This window comes from Sus scrofa, chromosome 13 (assembly GCF_000003025.6).
Source record: "Sus scrofa isolate TJ Tabasco breed Duroc chromosome 13, Sscrofa11.1, whole genome shotgun sequence".
Classification (NCBI taxonomy): Eukaryota; Metazoa; Chordata; class Mammalia; order Artiodactyla; family Suidae; genus Sus; species Sus scrofa.
In genome coordinates, this window is record NC_010455.5 from 1734027 (window position 1) to 1751475 (window position 17449).

Here is a 17449-nt window from a genome sequence, read left to right on the forward strand (position 1 = left end):
AACCTGCAACCTCATGGTTCCTAGTCGGATTCGTTAACCACTGTGTCACGACGGGAACTCCTAATTTTTTTTTAAATTAAAAAAAAATACTTTTCCCATTATAGTTGGTTTATAGTGTTCTATTTTCTACTGCACAGCAAAGTGACCTAGTCATACATATATATATACATTCTTTTTCTCACATTATCTTCTACCATGCTCCATCATAGGTGACTAGATATAGTTCCCAGTGCTATACAGCAGGATCTCGTTGCTTATCCATTCCAAAGGCAATAGTCTGCATCTATTAACCCCAGATTCCCAGTCCACCCCACTCCCTCTTGCGCCCCCTCAGCAACCACAAGTCTCTTCTCCAAGTCCAGGAGTTTCTTTTCTGTGGAAAGGTTTATTTGTTTTGTATATTAGATTCCAGATATAAGTCATATGGTATTTGTCTTTCTCTTTCTGACTTACTTCGCTTAGTATGAGAGTTTCCAGTTCCATCCATGTTGCTGCAAATGGCATTTTGTTCTTTTTTATGGCTAAGTAGTATTTCCACATCTTCCTAATCCATTCATCTGACAGTGGACATTTAGGTTGTTTTCATGTCTTGGCTATTGTGAATAGTGCTGCAATGAACATACGGGTTCATGTGTCTTTTTCAAGGAAAGTTTTGTCTGCATATATGCCCAAGAGTGGGATTGCTGGGTCATATGGTAGTTCTCTATTTAGTTTTCAGAGGTACCTTCATACTGTTTTCCGTAGTGGTTGTACCAATTTACATTTCCCACCAACAGTGTAGGAGGGTTCCTTTTTCTCACCCTCTCCAGCATTTGTTATTTGTGGACTTATTAATGATGGCCATTCTGACTGGTGTGAGGTGATATCTCATAGCAGTTTTGATTTGCATTTCTCTAATAATCAGTGATATTGAGCATTTTTTTCATGTTTGTTGGCCATCTGTTCGTTAAGTAATTTAGTACATCTGTAGCACAGGGTGTCAAGTAAGCATGGCCCAGATCAGAAGGGATCTGGCATGCCCATGCTAGTTTACAGGGCTGTTATCAGATATGTGTTTTAGAGGAAGCAATGACTGGAGCGTCGACAGTGGGTTGCAGAGGGAAAACCAGCTAGTAGTCAGCTGCCACAGTCCAGATAAGACAAGGTCCTGGCTGGCTTAAAGTTATGACCATTGGAGAGTGAGTAAAGTAATATGTAAGAGATATTTAGTGGGTAAAATTGTTCGAATTTTGTGATTGATTGGAGGATCAAGAACACCCTTATTCCCTGGCTTGGGAACCTGGGCGGATGTTGATAGCAGTCACTGAGCCAGGAGGGACGATGTTGTGGTGGGAAGATTTTGAGGTCTGATTTAGGTGTTGAGTTGAAAGTGTCAGGGGATAGCTAAGAGAAGGTTGTACAGCAGGCACTTGGTTGCAAAGGTTTGGTGTATAGAGATGTGGGGTGGAGTTGGAGATGTGGTAGTTAGCAGGAAATAGGTACTGTGGCCAAGAGAATGCTTTTGTAGCCAGGGAGAGTTTGTGGAGAAGTGATTCTCAGGAGTTTCTGGCTCCCTAGAAGACTTTGTGATGAAATTGGTGACCTCCTCCCTTGGAAAAAGGTATCATACATTCTTACACATTATTTCACATACACAGACCACACGAAGCTTGGCCATGGATTCTAGGTTGTATATGAACTTCTGTGGGGAGAAGTCGGCTGAGGATGGTATCCTTAGGAGTACCATATGAACTTTGGCATCAGTGCCATTTTCATGAATTTTGCAAGAGTAGGCTTTAATTTTTTTCTCACCTGTAGGTTTCCTACAAAGAACATAAATTGGGCTGTATTTTAGATTATTTAGGAAAAATGACATAATAAAGAAGTGTATTCCATCTAGGGGAACAAGTAAGCATTGTCTCACAGGATTCCTCCCTCTCTTGGTCTGTTCAGCTCACCAATCTGTCCCAAAGTAATACTGAGGGAAGGGTGTTTTTGATAAGATGGGGTGGCCTCTAGGTTAGACATGTAATCCATCAAAGTCAGCTTCATCAGTGAATTTATCTCAATTTTTCTTGAACCTCTTTTACCTTCTAACTTACTGTTCTGTAAATGGACTCCTCTAGCTTAAAAATGTGATCACTTTCTAGCTTCGCAGGATCATTCTTAGCTTTTTAAAGAAATTGAAGTATAATTGACCTATAACATTCGTTTCAGGTGTACAACATAATGAATTGATATTTGTATGTATTGCAAAATGACCATAAGTCTAGTTAGCATCTGTCACCATACATAGTTACAACATTTTTTTCTTGCCGGGTAGAACTTTTGAAATCTACTGTTTTAGCAACTACAGTTACCATGCTGTGTATTACATCCGCACGGCTTACTATTTTATACTGGATGTTAGTTAATAGTTTTAAAATTTCAGGGATTGATGAAGTGTTTACGTTTGTCCTTTCAGCATAAAGTTCAAGAAAATTCTTTTTTTTTTTTTTTTAAATTAGCTTTTTAGGGCCGCATTTGTGGCATATGGAGTTCCCAGGCTAGGGTTTAATCAGAGCTACAGCTGCTGGCCTACAGCCACAGCAATGTGGAATCCGAGCCGTGTCTGCAACCTACACCACAGCTCACGGCAGCGCCGAATCCCCAACCCACTGAGCAAGCAAGGGATCCAACCCACATCCTTGTGAGTACAATTCGGATTCATTTCCACTGCGCCCACAACGGGAACTTCCAAGAAAGTTCTTACTCAGCATTTGTTTTTCCAGTTTATTTATTTATTTTTTTAATTTTTTGTCTTTTTAAATTTTTTTTTTTTTTAGGGCCGCACCCGTGGCATATGGAGGTTCCCAGGCTAGGGGACTAATCAGAGCTACAGCTGCGCATCTGCACCATGCCCACAGCAGTGCCAGATCTGAGCTGTGTCTGCGACCGACACCACAGCTCACGGCAACACTGGGTTTTTTCCTTAACCCACTGAGCAAGGCCAGGGACCAAACCTGAAACCTTGTGGTTCCTAGTCAGATTCCTTTCCTGCGCCATGACGGGGGAACTCCTGTTTTTCAGTTTAAAGAGACATTGTTTTGGCTAAAGGTAGGCCCTTTCATTTCTTTGAAACAGGTGGTTGGGAATCTGTCCACAGCTCCTTTTATTTAGGCTCTTTGGGTTTTGAATCTTAATGCATATCCATGGTTCTTGGCTGCTTGTTTGCAAGTGTGTATATTCTGTCTCTGGTCACATACATGGGCAGAGCCTTTTATTTTCTTCCAGTTTTTTAAAGTTTTATTGAAGTATAGTTGATTTACAATGTTGTCATAATTTCTGCTGTACAACAAAGTGATTCAGTTGTACATGTACTCACATTCATTCTCTTTCAGATTCTTTTCCCACATAGATTATCACAGAATTTTGGGTATTCTCTGTGCTATATACCAGGTTCCTGTTGGCCAATCATTCCGTATACCTCAGTGTGCATATGCCAGTCCCAAACCCCTAGTCCAGCTCTCCCTCCTCCCCTTTGGCAACTATAAGTTTTTCAAGGTCTGTGAATATCTTTCTGTTCTGCAAATAAGTTAATTTGTATCCTTTTTAAAGATTCTACCTGTAAATGATATCATATGATATTTGTCTTTCACTGTCTAACTTCACTTAGTATGATAATCTCTAGGTCCATTCATGTTGCTGTAAATGGCATTATTCTTTTTTTTAATGGCAGAGTTTTTTTTGCTGGAGATTTTTCATTCACTTGACAAATATTGGAGTGTTATGTGTAAGACACTCTTGTGTAGATATTGGGAATGCAGCTGTGAGCAAGTCTGACAGTTTCTCCAGTTGTGGAGCATGCATTCTTAATGTGAGTGGAGAGAGAGAATAAAAAAGTAAATAAAGAGCTCCTGTTGTGGCACAGTGGGTTAAGAATCTGACATAGTGTTCCTGAGAATGCAGGTTCAATCCCTGGCCTCGGGAGGGGCTGAAGGATCCCATGTGGCTGTGGCTGTGGCTGTGGCATAGGCTGGCAGCTGAAGGTCTGATTCACCCCTAGCCTGGGAACTTCCCGTATGCAGTAGGTGCGGCCTTAAAAAGGAAAAAAAAAGTAAATAAGAAAGTTAATTTTGGTTAGTGGTAAGTACTGTGATGAAGTGGGTGAAAGGGCTAGTAGATAAAATGCAGGCCTCCGAGAAGGTGACATGGAGCTGACATTTGAATGATAAAGGAGGACTCAGATGATAAAGGCAACTTGAACAAATTGTTTCATTGAGTAATACCACCCAGTAACCCCTCTTCTAGAATACCATTTTGAAAATTGCAAGGGAAAAAAAAAAAAAAAAAGCCCTGTATTTATCTCTGTATTAGTTTGCTAGGGTTGCCATGACAAAATTCTCCAGACTGGGTAGCTTAAACAAAAATTTATTTCCCCCCAGTTACAGAAAGTTCCCTCAGAGCCTAGAAGTCCAAAATCAAGGTGCCAGCAGGATTGATTTCTCCTGAGGCCATTGTCCTTGAATTGTAGGTGGCCACCTTCTTGCTATATCTGTATATGGACTTTTCCCAGGTGTTCCTTTTATGAGGACACCAGTCATAGTGGATTAGGGCTCTACCCTTATTAGGGCCTCTCATTAAACCTTACTTACCTCTTTAAAGGCCCTATCTCCAAATAGTCACATTCTAAAGTACTGGGTGTTAGGGCTTCAGCATTGGAATTTAGTGGGGGCAGTGAGGGATATAGTTCAGTCCATAAACAACCTCCATTTAGTTGTAAATTGTCATTCTTTCTGATTTTTTTTTTTTTTTTTTTTTTTTGTCTTTTGCTAGGGCCGCACCTGTGGCATATGGAGGTTCCCAGGCCAGGGGTCTAATCGAAGCTGTAGCTGCCGGCCTACATAGCTCATGGCAACACTGGATCCTTAACCCACTGAGCAAGGCCAGGGATCGAACCCGCAACCTCACGGTTCCTAGTCAGATTTGTTAACCACTGAGCCATGACGGGAACTCCATTCTTTCTGAATTTTTATGGCATTTGGAAATAATTTTATATTTATAAAATTTAAAAACTTGCAAAAATAAAAATAGTACATAGAACACCCATAAATCCTTTACCCAGATTCACCTATTGGAACGAAACATTAACAATTGTTTTATCACTTACATCTTTTCTCTGCACTCCCAATCCCTCCACCCCCATGATTTTTTTCTGAATAAGTTACATCATGGCCCTTTGCCCCAAGTACTTTAGTATGTATTTGTTTAGGTCTGGGATAGTCTTTTACAAAAGGCTTATATGTCACTTGCAGTGAGTTTAACATGGATACAATACTTTACACTTTTTATTCTATGGTATTTGACCCAGTAATGTCCTTCACAGCATTTTTTTTTTTCTTTGTCTTTTTGTCTTTTCTAGGGCCACTCCCTTGGCATATAGGAGGTTCCCAGGCTAGGGATCGGAGCTGTAGCCCTCGGCCTGCGCCACAGCCACAGCATCACAGGATCTGAGCCTCGTCTGTGACATACACCACAGCTCATGGCAACACTGGACCCTTAACCCACTGAGCTAGGCCAGGGATCAAACCCTCAACCTCATGGTTCCTAGTTGGATTCATTAACCACTGAGCCACGACGGGAACTCCTTTTACAGTATTTTTTCCTTCTTTAGGACATGACCCAGTCTAGGGTAAGGGTAATGCCCAGTCTAGGCATTTGGTTGTCTTCTCTCTTTAGCTTCCTTTAATCTGGAACATTTTCACAGCCTTTGTCATTATGACAGTGACATTTTTTGAAGAATACCTCACCCCTTAAATTTTTAAAAATTGGCATTCCATCGTGGCTCAGTGGTTAACGAATCCGACTAGGAACCATGAGGTTGCAGGTTCGATCCCTGCCCTTGCTCAGTGGGTTAAGGATCCGGTGTTGCCGTGAGCTGTGGTGTAGGTTGTAGATGCGGCTTGGATCCTGCATTGCTGTGGCTCTGGCGTAGGCCGGCGGCTACAGCTCAGATTAGACCCCTAGCCTGGGAACCTCCATATGCCACGGGAGTGGCCCAAGACATGGCAAAAAGACCAAAAACAAAAATTTTTTTTAATTGTTTTTATACTCTTTCTTTAAAATAATAGACTCACAGTAAATTGCAGAAGTAGTGAAGAACCCTTCTCCCAGCTTCTCCCAGTAGTGACTTCTTAGGTGACTGCAGCACTGTATCAGAATCAGGAGTTGACATGGTGTGTTGCTGTTAACTAGACTGTAGACCTTATTCAGTTTTCCCCAGGTTTTATCTGCACCGTGTGCGCGGCATGCTTGACCTCACCTCTTTGTTTTTCAATAGAAAGGTCCTCATTTTGGTTGTGTCTGCTCTTTCCTTGTGATTAGATTCAGGTTATTCACTCTCAGTAGAAATACTGCATAGGTGATGATGCCTTCATGTTATGGTATTTGGAGGCAAATAGTGTCTATTAGTGGTGTTAATTTTGACCACGTCGTCAAATTCTTCCCCATTTTCTCCCCTTGCAATTAGAAAGCAACCCATGAGAAGCAACTTTAAGACCATGCAAGAGTTCCCGTCGTGGCTCAGTGGGAACAAATCTGACTAGTATCCATGAGGACATAGGTTGGATCCCTGGCCTCGCTCAGTGGATTAAGGATCCAGTGTTGCCACGAGCTATGGTATAGGTCACAGATTGGGCTCAGATCTGGCTTTGCTGTGGCTGTGGTGTAAGCTGGCAGCTATAGCTCCGATTCATCCCCTAGCCTGGGAACCTCCATATGCCGTGGGTATGCGCCTAAAAAGACCCCCCCCCCAAAAAAAAAAAACCATGCAGATATCCTGCTGGTCATCACAGTTTTCTTCTTTTTTTTTTTTTTGTCTTTTTTTGTCTTTTGTTGTTGTTGTTGCTATTTCTTGGGCCGCTCCGGTGGCATATGGAGGTTCCCAGGCTATGGGTTGAATCGGAGCTGTAGCCCCCGGCCTACGCCAGAGCCACAGCAACGCGGGATCCGAGCCACGTCTGCAACCTACACCACAGCTCACGGCAACGCCGGATCGTTAACACACTGAGCAAGGGCAGGGACCGAACCCGCGACCTCATGGTTCCTAGTCGGATTCGTTAACCACTGCGCCACGACGGGAACTCTACAGTTTTCTTCTTGATTTGGCATCCGTTGATCATTCTTGCCTGATCTGGTCTTTACTAGGATGATTGCAAAATGATGGTTTTCCAGCTCCAGCACTTGCTACACATTTACCAGTAGGCCCTCAGCATTCTCCTGTGCTTAAGTATCCTCTCTTTCTCATTTATTTATTATTATTGGTATAGACTCTTTAATTGCTGCTTGCTGTTTGCTAATATTTTTTTGGAGAATTTTTGTCTATGTTCATCAGAGGTATTGGTCTACAATCTTCTTTACTTGTGATATCTTTGGTTTGCTACCAGGGTAATGTTGGCCTCATAGAATGACTTGGAAAGTGTTACCTCCTCTCTTGTTTTTTTTAGGAGAATTTGTCAAGGATGGGTTTATTTTTTTAGCATTTGACAGAATTCACCCGTTAAGCCATATTGGCTTAGGCTTTTCTTTGTGGGAAGTTTTTCATTACTAATTTAATCTTTTTTAGGTCTGTTCAGATATTCTATTTCTATCTAAATCAGTTTTGGTGGTCTGTAACCTCTAGGAATCTGTCCATTTCATTTAGCTTGTCTAATTTTTTGGCATGCACTTGTTTAAAGTATTCCCTTATTATTCTTTTCTTGTCTGTGAGGGAACATCCCTTTCATCATACCTGACTTTAGTAGTTTTGAGTCATCTCTCAGTAAAAATTTGTCAATTGTGTTGAGCTTTTCAAAGCACCGCCTTGTGATTTTGGTGTTCTCTATTGTATTTTACTCTCTATTTTATAGACGTTCACTCCAATCTCTATTATTCCCTTCCTTCTTTTTGCTTTGGTTTTAGTTCTATGGTTTCCCAAAGTTAAGGTGAGGTTATTGTTTTGAGCTCTTTTATAAAAGGTGTTTATGGTTATGCAGACCCTCTAAACACTGCTTTAGTTGCATCCAATACATTTTTGTATGTTGCTTTCATTTTCATTTATCTCAAAGTTTTTAAATTTCCCTTTGGTCACTAGTTATTTATGAGTGTGTTGTTTAATTTGTACATATTTATGAAATTTTCACATTTTTATGTTACTGATTTATTTCATTCCGTTGTGGTTTGAAGGACATAATTTGTATGATTTCAGTCCTTTTAAACTCACTGAAGCTTGTTTTATGGCATGGCAAATGGTTTCATCTGGAGAGTGTTCCACATGTACTTGTTGAGAAGAATTTTCTATTCTGTTGCTAGGTGGAGTGTTCCTTTGGATGTCTGTTAGGTCTGTTTATTGTTCATATTCTTAATAGCTATTTTTAGTTATTCTAAGATGTGACACTCTCTAGATAAAAATTAATTTAAGAAATGTATGTTTATTATATGTCAGGACCTGCTTATTTGCTAGAGACTTTTCAGTGAACCAAGTAGACAAAAATCCCTTACGGAGTTTGCATTCTAGTGGGTATATGGACAATAAAGAAATTAATATATGCAAGTCACAACGTGGCATTTGGTGCTGTGGGGAAGACAGCAGGGAAAGGAGAAAGGCAATGTGCTAGGTGATGAGTGTGGAGCAGTTGTGTTGGGTGGGGTGGGGCTCTTCAGTTTTAAACTGGGTGGTCAAGGAATGTCTTACTGCTAAGGTGACATCTGATTCAAGATCTAAAGGAGGTGGAGGTATAGGCCATGAGGAAACTTGGGGGGGGGTAGAATTTCAGGCAGAGGGACCAGCAAATGCAAAGGCTGTGAGCTAAGGCTGTTCAAGGCTTTTTAAGACCTGTTAAATGCATGTCATACTATGATTCAGTGAAACTGCTTTGTTCTTTGGGAAATGTAGAATGCTTATAATATAATTCTAATTATTCTAATATAATTCATAATATAATTCTTATTTGCAGATTATGTAATTACAAAATGAAGGTTATCTCTCTTTGCCTTTTTAATTTGATGGCCATCCTTGTTAGCATTTCTCACGTTGTTCACTGGTTTGCTTTATTTCTCTCGTCCCAGAATGAAAGCTTTGTGAGGACATGGATTTTTATGTTTTATGCATTACGAGAGTCTAATGTGTAGTATATACTTGATAACTTTTTTTTTTAAGTTTTATTGGAGTATAGTTTCAGATGTACAGCAAAGTGATTCAGTGTACACATATTCATTCTTTTTCAGTCTTTTTCCCATATGAGTTATTATAGAATATCGAGTAAAGTTTCTGTGCTATATAGTAGGTCCTTGTTAGTTATCTATTTTATATATAGTAGTGTGTATGTTTTAATCCCATACTCCTAATTTATCTCTCTCTGCTGCATTTCCCCTTTGGTAACCATAAGTTTGTTTTCAAAATCTGTAAGTCTGTTTCTGTTTTGTAAATAAGTTCATTTGTATCATTTTAAAACCTTAGATTACACATATAAATGATATCCTATGATATTTGTCTTTCTCTGACTTAATTTCACTTAGTATGATCTTCTCTAGGTCCATCCATACTGCCTCAAATGGAATGATTTCGTTCTTTTTTATGGCTGAGTAACATTCCATTGTATATATGTACCACATCTTCTTTATCTATTCCTCTGTCAGTACATATTTAGGTTGCTTCCATGGATATTGTAAATAGTGGGTATTGTAAATGGTGCTGCCATGAACATTGGGGTGCATGTATCTTTTTGAAGTATAGTTTTATCCAGGTATGTGCCTAGGAGTGGGATTGCTGGATCATATGGTAACTCTATTTCTGGTTTTTTTAGGGACCTCCATAGTGGTTGTACTAATTTACATTCCCACCAATAGTGTAGGAGGATTCTCCTTTCCCTACACCCTCTCCAACATTGTTTGTGGACTTTTTGATGATGGCCCTTCTGACTGTACACCTGATAACTTTTTGTTTAATGACGAATAAATGAGTCATCAGATATGACTTCTCAGTTGTTTCTTATGAACTTAGTGTCTGTAAATCCATACTTAAAAAAACTCTATTATGTTTCTTAGGGCTTTTAATCTATCTTTGTATCTATAAAATATATGTGTGTATATAACATATATAATAAATTAATTTAAATTATAGAACCAAGAACTAATTTTATTTGACTTATTTTTTTTTAAGATGGAGAAAAATTAAATATGCCTTTTTAAACTTTACTTTTGGAAAGTGATGATTGGGCAATAGACATTTTTCCTGTCTTGCTTGATTATAGTTCATGTTGCATTAAACATTTTAATTCAGTGTATTTTGAGTTTTTCATTCTGAGTTTTATGAATTCTCTGAATTCTTTCTTGATCTGTATTAATGATATCTTACATTTCATTTTTAATGGAATCATATTTGCTGTTTTCCAGGTTGTGTGATAGCTGAACTTTTTACGGAAGGTGTGCCACTATTTGATCTCTCTCAGCTTTTGGCTTATAGAAATGGACAATTTTTTCCTGAACAAGTGCTAAATAAAATTGAAGATCGCAGTATCAGAGAATTGGTAACTATGCTACAAATATTTGCTGTAAAGTTTTCAATAAAATTATGCTTTCATTTTTGCATTAGTCAACTCTCTGAATTTGGGACAAGCAATAGGCCCCATAGACTTATTTAGGCATTTGTTAGACAGAAGTGTACATTTTTTTGCCCTTCTAAGACTCATTTCACTTTATGTTATATTGTATACACACACACACACACACACACAGACACAAATCTTCCCATTATTGTCTCTAGCTCTGCTTTGGATGGGTTTGGAAGGAGATAAAGAAGTGCTTGAGGGTTAGAGAGGTTGTCCAGGTTAGAGCTTGCTGGTGAGAAATGAAAAGGATGACAGGCAACATCAGTGAGAAAATAGTATAGGGGCATTTCATACAGAAGCAGCTAGCACTGTTTACCTCCCTTGACCCTGAGGGGAGGTCTGGAAGGGGAGCTGTAGAATTACACATTAACATAGTGGAACAGATATGAGGAATTCTGTGGGAGGTCATGTAAGCCATAAATTCACATTACTGTTTGAGGGGATCTTTTTAAGTTAGTACAGTAACTGATGCTTATGATGCTGATGCTGAGCCCTGGAAAGGTTATGGTATATACAAAATATTCTTTAGTAAGGTAGGGAAACATGCTTTTTTATTCCTCCTATGAATGGCAAATATTAAAAAAATAAGATGCTTCACAGGAAGCCAGTATAGCTTATGTTCAGTGAATAGTACACTGCATTAGGAGTTGGCATTCCTGGATGTTCTGTGGGGTAGCACTCATTTGTTATGTTCGTTGCCTAAGTAACTTCATTAATTTGGGCCTTCATTTTCTTAAATGTGAAAGGAGTGAATTTGACTAAATTTTAAGGCTTAATTTTCTTTGTGTGTCTGGGCCATCTGGAGTACATTAATAAGTAATCCCCCATTGTTTGCTGGGACAGTAGAATTCACATATTACACAGTAGTCAGGTTCTGAAAGTAGTTTGAAAGTTGAAGATTGAAAAGAGTCAGAATTATCTCAGAAATCCTTTAAATCATGTGTAAGTTGCCCTTGTAGCTTTCTTCTGATTTAATTTGCTTTTCTCAAGTCTGTCTTTTACTCCTTTTTCCCTTTGGTATAGGTAACTCAGATGATTCACCGTGAACCAGATAAACGATTGGAGGCAGAAGATTACTTAAAGCAGCAGCGTGGCAATGCCTTTCCTGAAATATTTTACACTTTCCTTCAGCCCTACATGGCCCAGTTTGCCAAGGAAACATTTCTTTCTGCAGATGAGCGTGTTCTGGTTATAAGGAAGGATTTGGGCAACATTATTCACAATCTTTGTGGACATGATCTGCCAGAGAAAGCAGAAGGAGAGCCTAAGGAGAGTGGGCTGGTTATCTTGGTATCTGTTATAACATCCTGCCTACAGACCCTTAAATACTGTGATTCCAAGCTTGCTGCTTTGGAACTCATTCTCCATTTGGCCCCAAAATTAAGTGTAGAAATTCTTTTGGATCGTATTACTCCCTATCTTTTGCATTTCAGCAATGACTCTGTTCCTAGAGTGAGGGCTGAAGCCTTGAGGACATTGACGAAAGTTCTTGCTCTTGTCAAAGAGGTTCCTCGCAATGATGTCAACATCTACCCGGAATATATTCTGCCAGGCATAGCCCACTTAGCCCAGGATGATGCTACTATTGTTAGACTAGCCTATGCTGGTAAGAGCTTAGTGTCTGCGTCATAACCACTCCTGTTTTTGAATTTAGTGACCGTAATAACTTTTGTTTCTCTGATAACATTGGTAATTCCAAGAGTGAGCTTTGGTCTCTGAACTGTTTGTGTACATTTTAATAATATATATAGCTAATCTGTTCCTGAGACTAAAGCTTTCTGTATACTCTCATTTTCAAAGTGATCAGAATTAAGTGAAAAGTATACAATACAGACAGAATCTTATGATTTTACTTAGAGTGCTAATATATTTAAAAAATAGAGTAAGACTAATGTTTAAAATGTGTGCTTCTGATTTAGGGTCTTTAGACCTTTTAAAATTTCTCTGAACAAATAGGTTTGATAGAAATCAGTATTAACATGTAACAGTCTAGTGCTGTCGAAACAGGTTAGTTTTGCTGGGTAATTTGGTGTTGAAACAACCTAGTATACCAAATTACTGAATTTTAAGATCCTTTCAGTTACCAAAATGCTTAGGATGTGTGGCTTCTTTGTGATGAGGTGGGTGTGTTATATAACACACCTACCTACTTGTTTTATTTGTAATTCTTACTCATAAAATCAAGTGATACAGATTCCTGTTTTTAGTTCCCCAAATTAATTTTGAATGCTTATTTCTGCATGGAAAATGTCATTGAAACATTTGCATAATTCCATAATTTATTCCTGAAATGTAATCTGATGGAAATCAGGGGTTCTGGTTTGAAGACTGTGTAAATAATACACAACATATGTGTGGTGATGGTATTGTCACATTTTTGAAAGATACTTGCTTAGTTCTTTATGATTTGCCTGTCATTATTTTAATGGAATGTGAAAAATAGTCTTTGGACTCTATGGCTAGGCATATTGTCAAAGTGATTGGTGGTTATTGGCTTTTTAAAAAATGTGTATATTTTAATTTATATTTATCCATCTGCTTATTTATTTATGGTTTCTGGTTTCCAGAGCTGCATAGGTGTAAATTTCAGGCTTGGAAAATTCAGGATTTCTTTAAGACTTACCTAGATTTATCATTTGTAACAAAGCATATTTACACTTCAGTTGGCAAATAGAAATACATCTGACTCTTGAAAAGCATGGAGGTTAGGGCCACTGACTCTCCACACAGTTGAAAATATCCATATAATTTGTAGTTGGCACTCTATAGTCGAGGTCCCACATCTGTGGATTCAACAACTGTGGATTGTGTGATACTGTAGTATTTACTGTTGGAAAAAAATCCGGAGTTCCCATCGTGGCACAGCGGAAATGAATCTGACTAGGAGCCATGAGGTTGTGGGTTCAATCCCTGGCCTTGCTCAGTGGTTTAAGGATCCGGCGTTGCCGTGAGCTGTGGTGTAGGTCGCAGAGGCGGCTCAGATCTGGCGTTGCTGTGGCTGTGGTGTAGCTCTGATTGGACCCCTAGCCTGGGAACTTCCATGTGCCTTGGGTGTGGCCCTAAAAAGACAAGACAAAAACAAAACAAAACAAAAAAAAACTGTTGTTCAGGGGTCAACTGTAATTGAACCAGGTAGAATTAAATAAAAGAAAACTTATAGTTTTTAAAAACAAACTGTATTCTTTAGATTATTATGACCTACTTTTGGCCCAGTGTATCTTAGTCTTTTCTCAGTTGTTAAATAGTTAAGATTCTGATGTGTAGGGGCCATGTTCATATATTTACATTCAATTACTAATAATGGTAGCATAAAACAATACCTACTGTTCATTGAAAAATGTGTTGTGTGTAAGGGTATCTACTGCTCTGCTTTGCAAGGGTTAGTTGCAAAAGATATATGGATTCTAAAATAGGTTCCAGATCCTAACATTTTAAGATCTCTGTATCTCTTGAAACTGACATTTGCAACAACCATGAGCAGTAGGTATTATAATGCCTGCATTTTACAGGGAAGGAACTTGGGAATGGGAAAGGCTAGATGACACCACCAAAGTGTATCTGGACTAGTTGTTGCTCAGTTCTCAGAGCTGCTGGTCTAGACCTTGATTTTGAAGCAACTCTGCTTTTATTTGATCTGCTGGGTCTTAGTGGTAAGAGTCTGTGGTAATCCGGGGTCAGTGCCAAGACCTTGCAGTGTCCCTTCGCCATGGCTTAGTGCATAATAAAGCTGCCTTTTTAAATAGAATCAGAAATTTCTTTGAATTTATATGGTTAAGTGTAATTAAACCACACATGTTGATAATTATGAAAGTTTAAAATTAATTGAAAAAGATTCTTTTTATAGTATTGTTTTTAACTCAGATGCGGGTATAGGTTTGTATCTTGTATAAACTAAACTGCAAGCATGTTGTGGTTTATGAAATTAAATCAGAAAATAAGCATCTATTTGCTCAGACTTGAGAGGTACCCAGGAAAGTAAGAGGCTTTTCCTTATAAAGATATGTTCACGAAAGTGGGCTATTCATCTAGACCCATCAGAGGATGGCATAGAGTTCTCCCATCTTTAGGTGAGCAGGCATTGCCGGGTATCAATATCTTTCTCACTTAGAGGTTAATTTTTGTTCTATTCAGAATGATGTTGAGCCTGGCAGTGATGGGATGTGGGATTCTATGATGAAGGCAATGACTGCATTTGATAGGATCAGAAATCTCAGCTAATCAGATGCATCTCAATTTCAGAGATGTTAAAGAGTGAAGAAAAAGTGAGTCTTAGAATCAGTAAAATAAGGTAGTTTATGTTCAGTGCCATTCACTGCTGAGAAGGAAAAGAGTGCAGTCTCTGGCTGGTAGGGTCATATGTTAAGAAGCATGGAAGTGGGAGGGAAGAAGGATAGAGGCACGAGAGTAAATAAAGGTGGAAGGAAGGAGAAGGTATAAGCAAAGAGCAGATGTAATTAACAGCAAATGTGACAGCAGAAATTAGAAGTGGATATTGTCACAGTGGTGGAAGAAGTACCAGATGGTCTTAATACATGCTCAGAGAGAAAGGAAAAAGTACAGACCATTGCAGAAATGTGGCAAACAGGCTTAGGGCTTTGGTTCACTAAAAACTTCAGAGCATCACTTGTAAAGCAATCCAGTAATGGTTGATTCACTTTGGTAATGGCTCTTGGAGTTGGAGTGACTCATTTATGTGTGAGGAAACCAAGACCCAAGATTGGGTAATCAAAACAGCTAGTTAAGTGTCAAGATCAAGATTTGCACCAGGGCCTGTGTGACTCCAAAGCTCAGCTTTTTTTTTTTTTTTTTTTTCCAGTTTTATTGATATAATCAACATACATCACTGTAATTTTAAAGTGTAGAGAATAATGGTTTAACTTATGTATATTGTAAAATGATTACTGCAATAAGTAGTTAGCATCCATCATCTCATAAACAAAAAAGAAAAAATTTTTCCTTTGTGATGAGAACTTAGGATTTACTCTAATAACGTTCATATGTATGTATAGCTGTATGATAACTGTAGTTACCATGTTGTATATTTATGTATTTTTTAAGAAGCTTATGTTTTATTAAAACTTAGTTTGGATATAGTTGTAGATTATGAGATTAGTCACTAAAAGTCTGATTATATTAAGGACTTAATTCCTGCTCTTCTTTGGTTTTATGATTATTATTTATATGCATAAAGACTTATGAAAGAAAAGCTATAAGCATTACAAAAATTAATGATTATAATTATTACAATTTTTTTCCCTTTTATAGAAAACATAGCTCTGCTGGCAGAAACAGCTTTGAGATTCCTGGAATTGGTACAGTTAAAAAATCTCAATATGGAAAATGACCCAAATAGTGAAGAAATAGATGAAGTTACACATCCCAATGGAAATTATGACACAGGTAGTATGATTTTCTCTTCCAGATTTCCTGTTATTTAGAATGAGTTGCCAGTGTGAACTTGCAATAGACTATCATTTATAATTTTAATGTAAAATGAAAGAATACCAGATTAGTAGTAGGAAGGATTCCTGTTGTCTGACTGTTCTCTCTATTCTCAAACACTATTATTTAGCCAGAATATGACCAACTTGTTGCCACAGACCCTAATAAGCTCAATAGTTTTTCAGCCAGAATTGATTTGTGTCAACAGCAAAGCTAGCTGAACTATATAATTCTTATAGGATTAAAAACAAACAAAAATTGGAAACATTGTAGCTAAAGACTCTAAACCTTTTTTCCTTATGTGAGTTTATTCCCAGTGCCCTTCCTCATAAACTGTTTCATGCTATGATTTATGTATCAAAACTCACACCTTTTACTGTACAGGAGCATTGTGGTAAGCTCTGTGAGGTCAGAGTCCATGGATCAAGTTTCTCTACATCCACACAGCTTTTAACAGGCGTTTATTTATTTTATTAAAAAAATTTTTTTTTTTTTGTCTTTTTGCCCTTTCTAGGGCCGCTCCTGTGGCATATGGAGGCTCCCAGGCCAGGGGTCTAATGGGAGCTGTAGCCGCCGGCCTACACCACAGCTACAACAACACGGGATCTGAGCTGCGTCTGCAACCTCCACCATAGCTCTCGGCAATGCCACGTCCTTAACCCACTGAGTAAAGCCAGGGATCAAACCTGCAACCTCATGGTTCCTAGTCGGATTCGTTAACCACTGAGCCATGACGGGAACTCCTTAACAGGCTTTTAGTTAATGTTTATTGTGTTAAAATTTAGAAGTAAAATAATGTACTTAGATTTGTTCCAAGATGTTTCTAGTTCAGAAAAACTAGAGGAATGTGTTTTCTCAAATTTTTATGCCACAGACAGCCATAATGTCTTACTTACTTGTTAGAAAGGATCATTTTTGCGGCAAATATTGTCTGGAATTGAGGACCCTGGAATAATTTTAAACTTACAGAAGGATGTATTAGGAAGGAAATCCCTGCTTTTTTCTTGGAATTACTTGGGAAGTAATACTGTCCTGCATCCTATAATCATGTAATCGGATCTTTTGAATAATGAAGGTAGGCATTGAAATTTTTGAGAAGTTTAAGTTTTCTCAACGTGAACATGGAATTGTGCCTAACAGACCACATTTTCCCTTGACAGTGGCTGCCCCAGGAGTGGCCTCTGCCCTCCCTCATTTGGTTAACGGATAATTGTTAAACGTAAGCTTTGTGTTAGGCAGTTGTGTCCCTGCTGTAAGCACTGGGGATTTAGTGGTAGATGAAACAGAAAAGATTTCTGCTCTTTAGCTTATGCACAGCTATGTGAATGAATAAATGAAAAGGGAAGGGTGTGTAGGAGATAAAGTCAAAGAAAAAAGTGGTGGCCAGATCATGTAAAGCCTTC

General features: G+C 38.5%; 1 protein-coding gene across 2 annotated transcripts in view; it reads left to right on the plus strand.

Moving 5' to 3' along the window:
- The window catches only part of PIK3R4 (phosphoinositide-3-kinase regulatory subunit 4), an 84568-nt gene that overhangs the window by 3039 nt on the left and 64080 nt on the right, over nt 1-17449 (plus strand). For both annotated transcript variants that reach the window (XM_021071332.1, XM_021071333.1), the window contains exons 3-5: nt 10390-10523; nt 11628-12210; nt 15870-16004. In XM_021071332.1, the coding sequence (XP_020926991.1) occupies nt 10390-10523; nt 11628-12210; nt 15870-16004 (852 nt within the window). The remainder of the gene's footprint in view (nt 1-10389; nt 10524-11627; nt 12211-15869; nt 16005-17449) is intronic.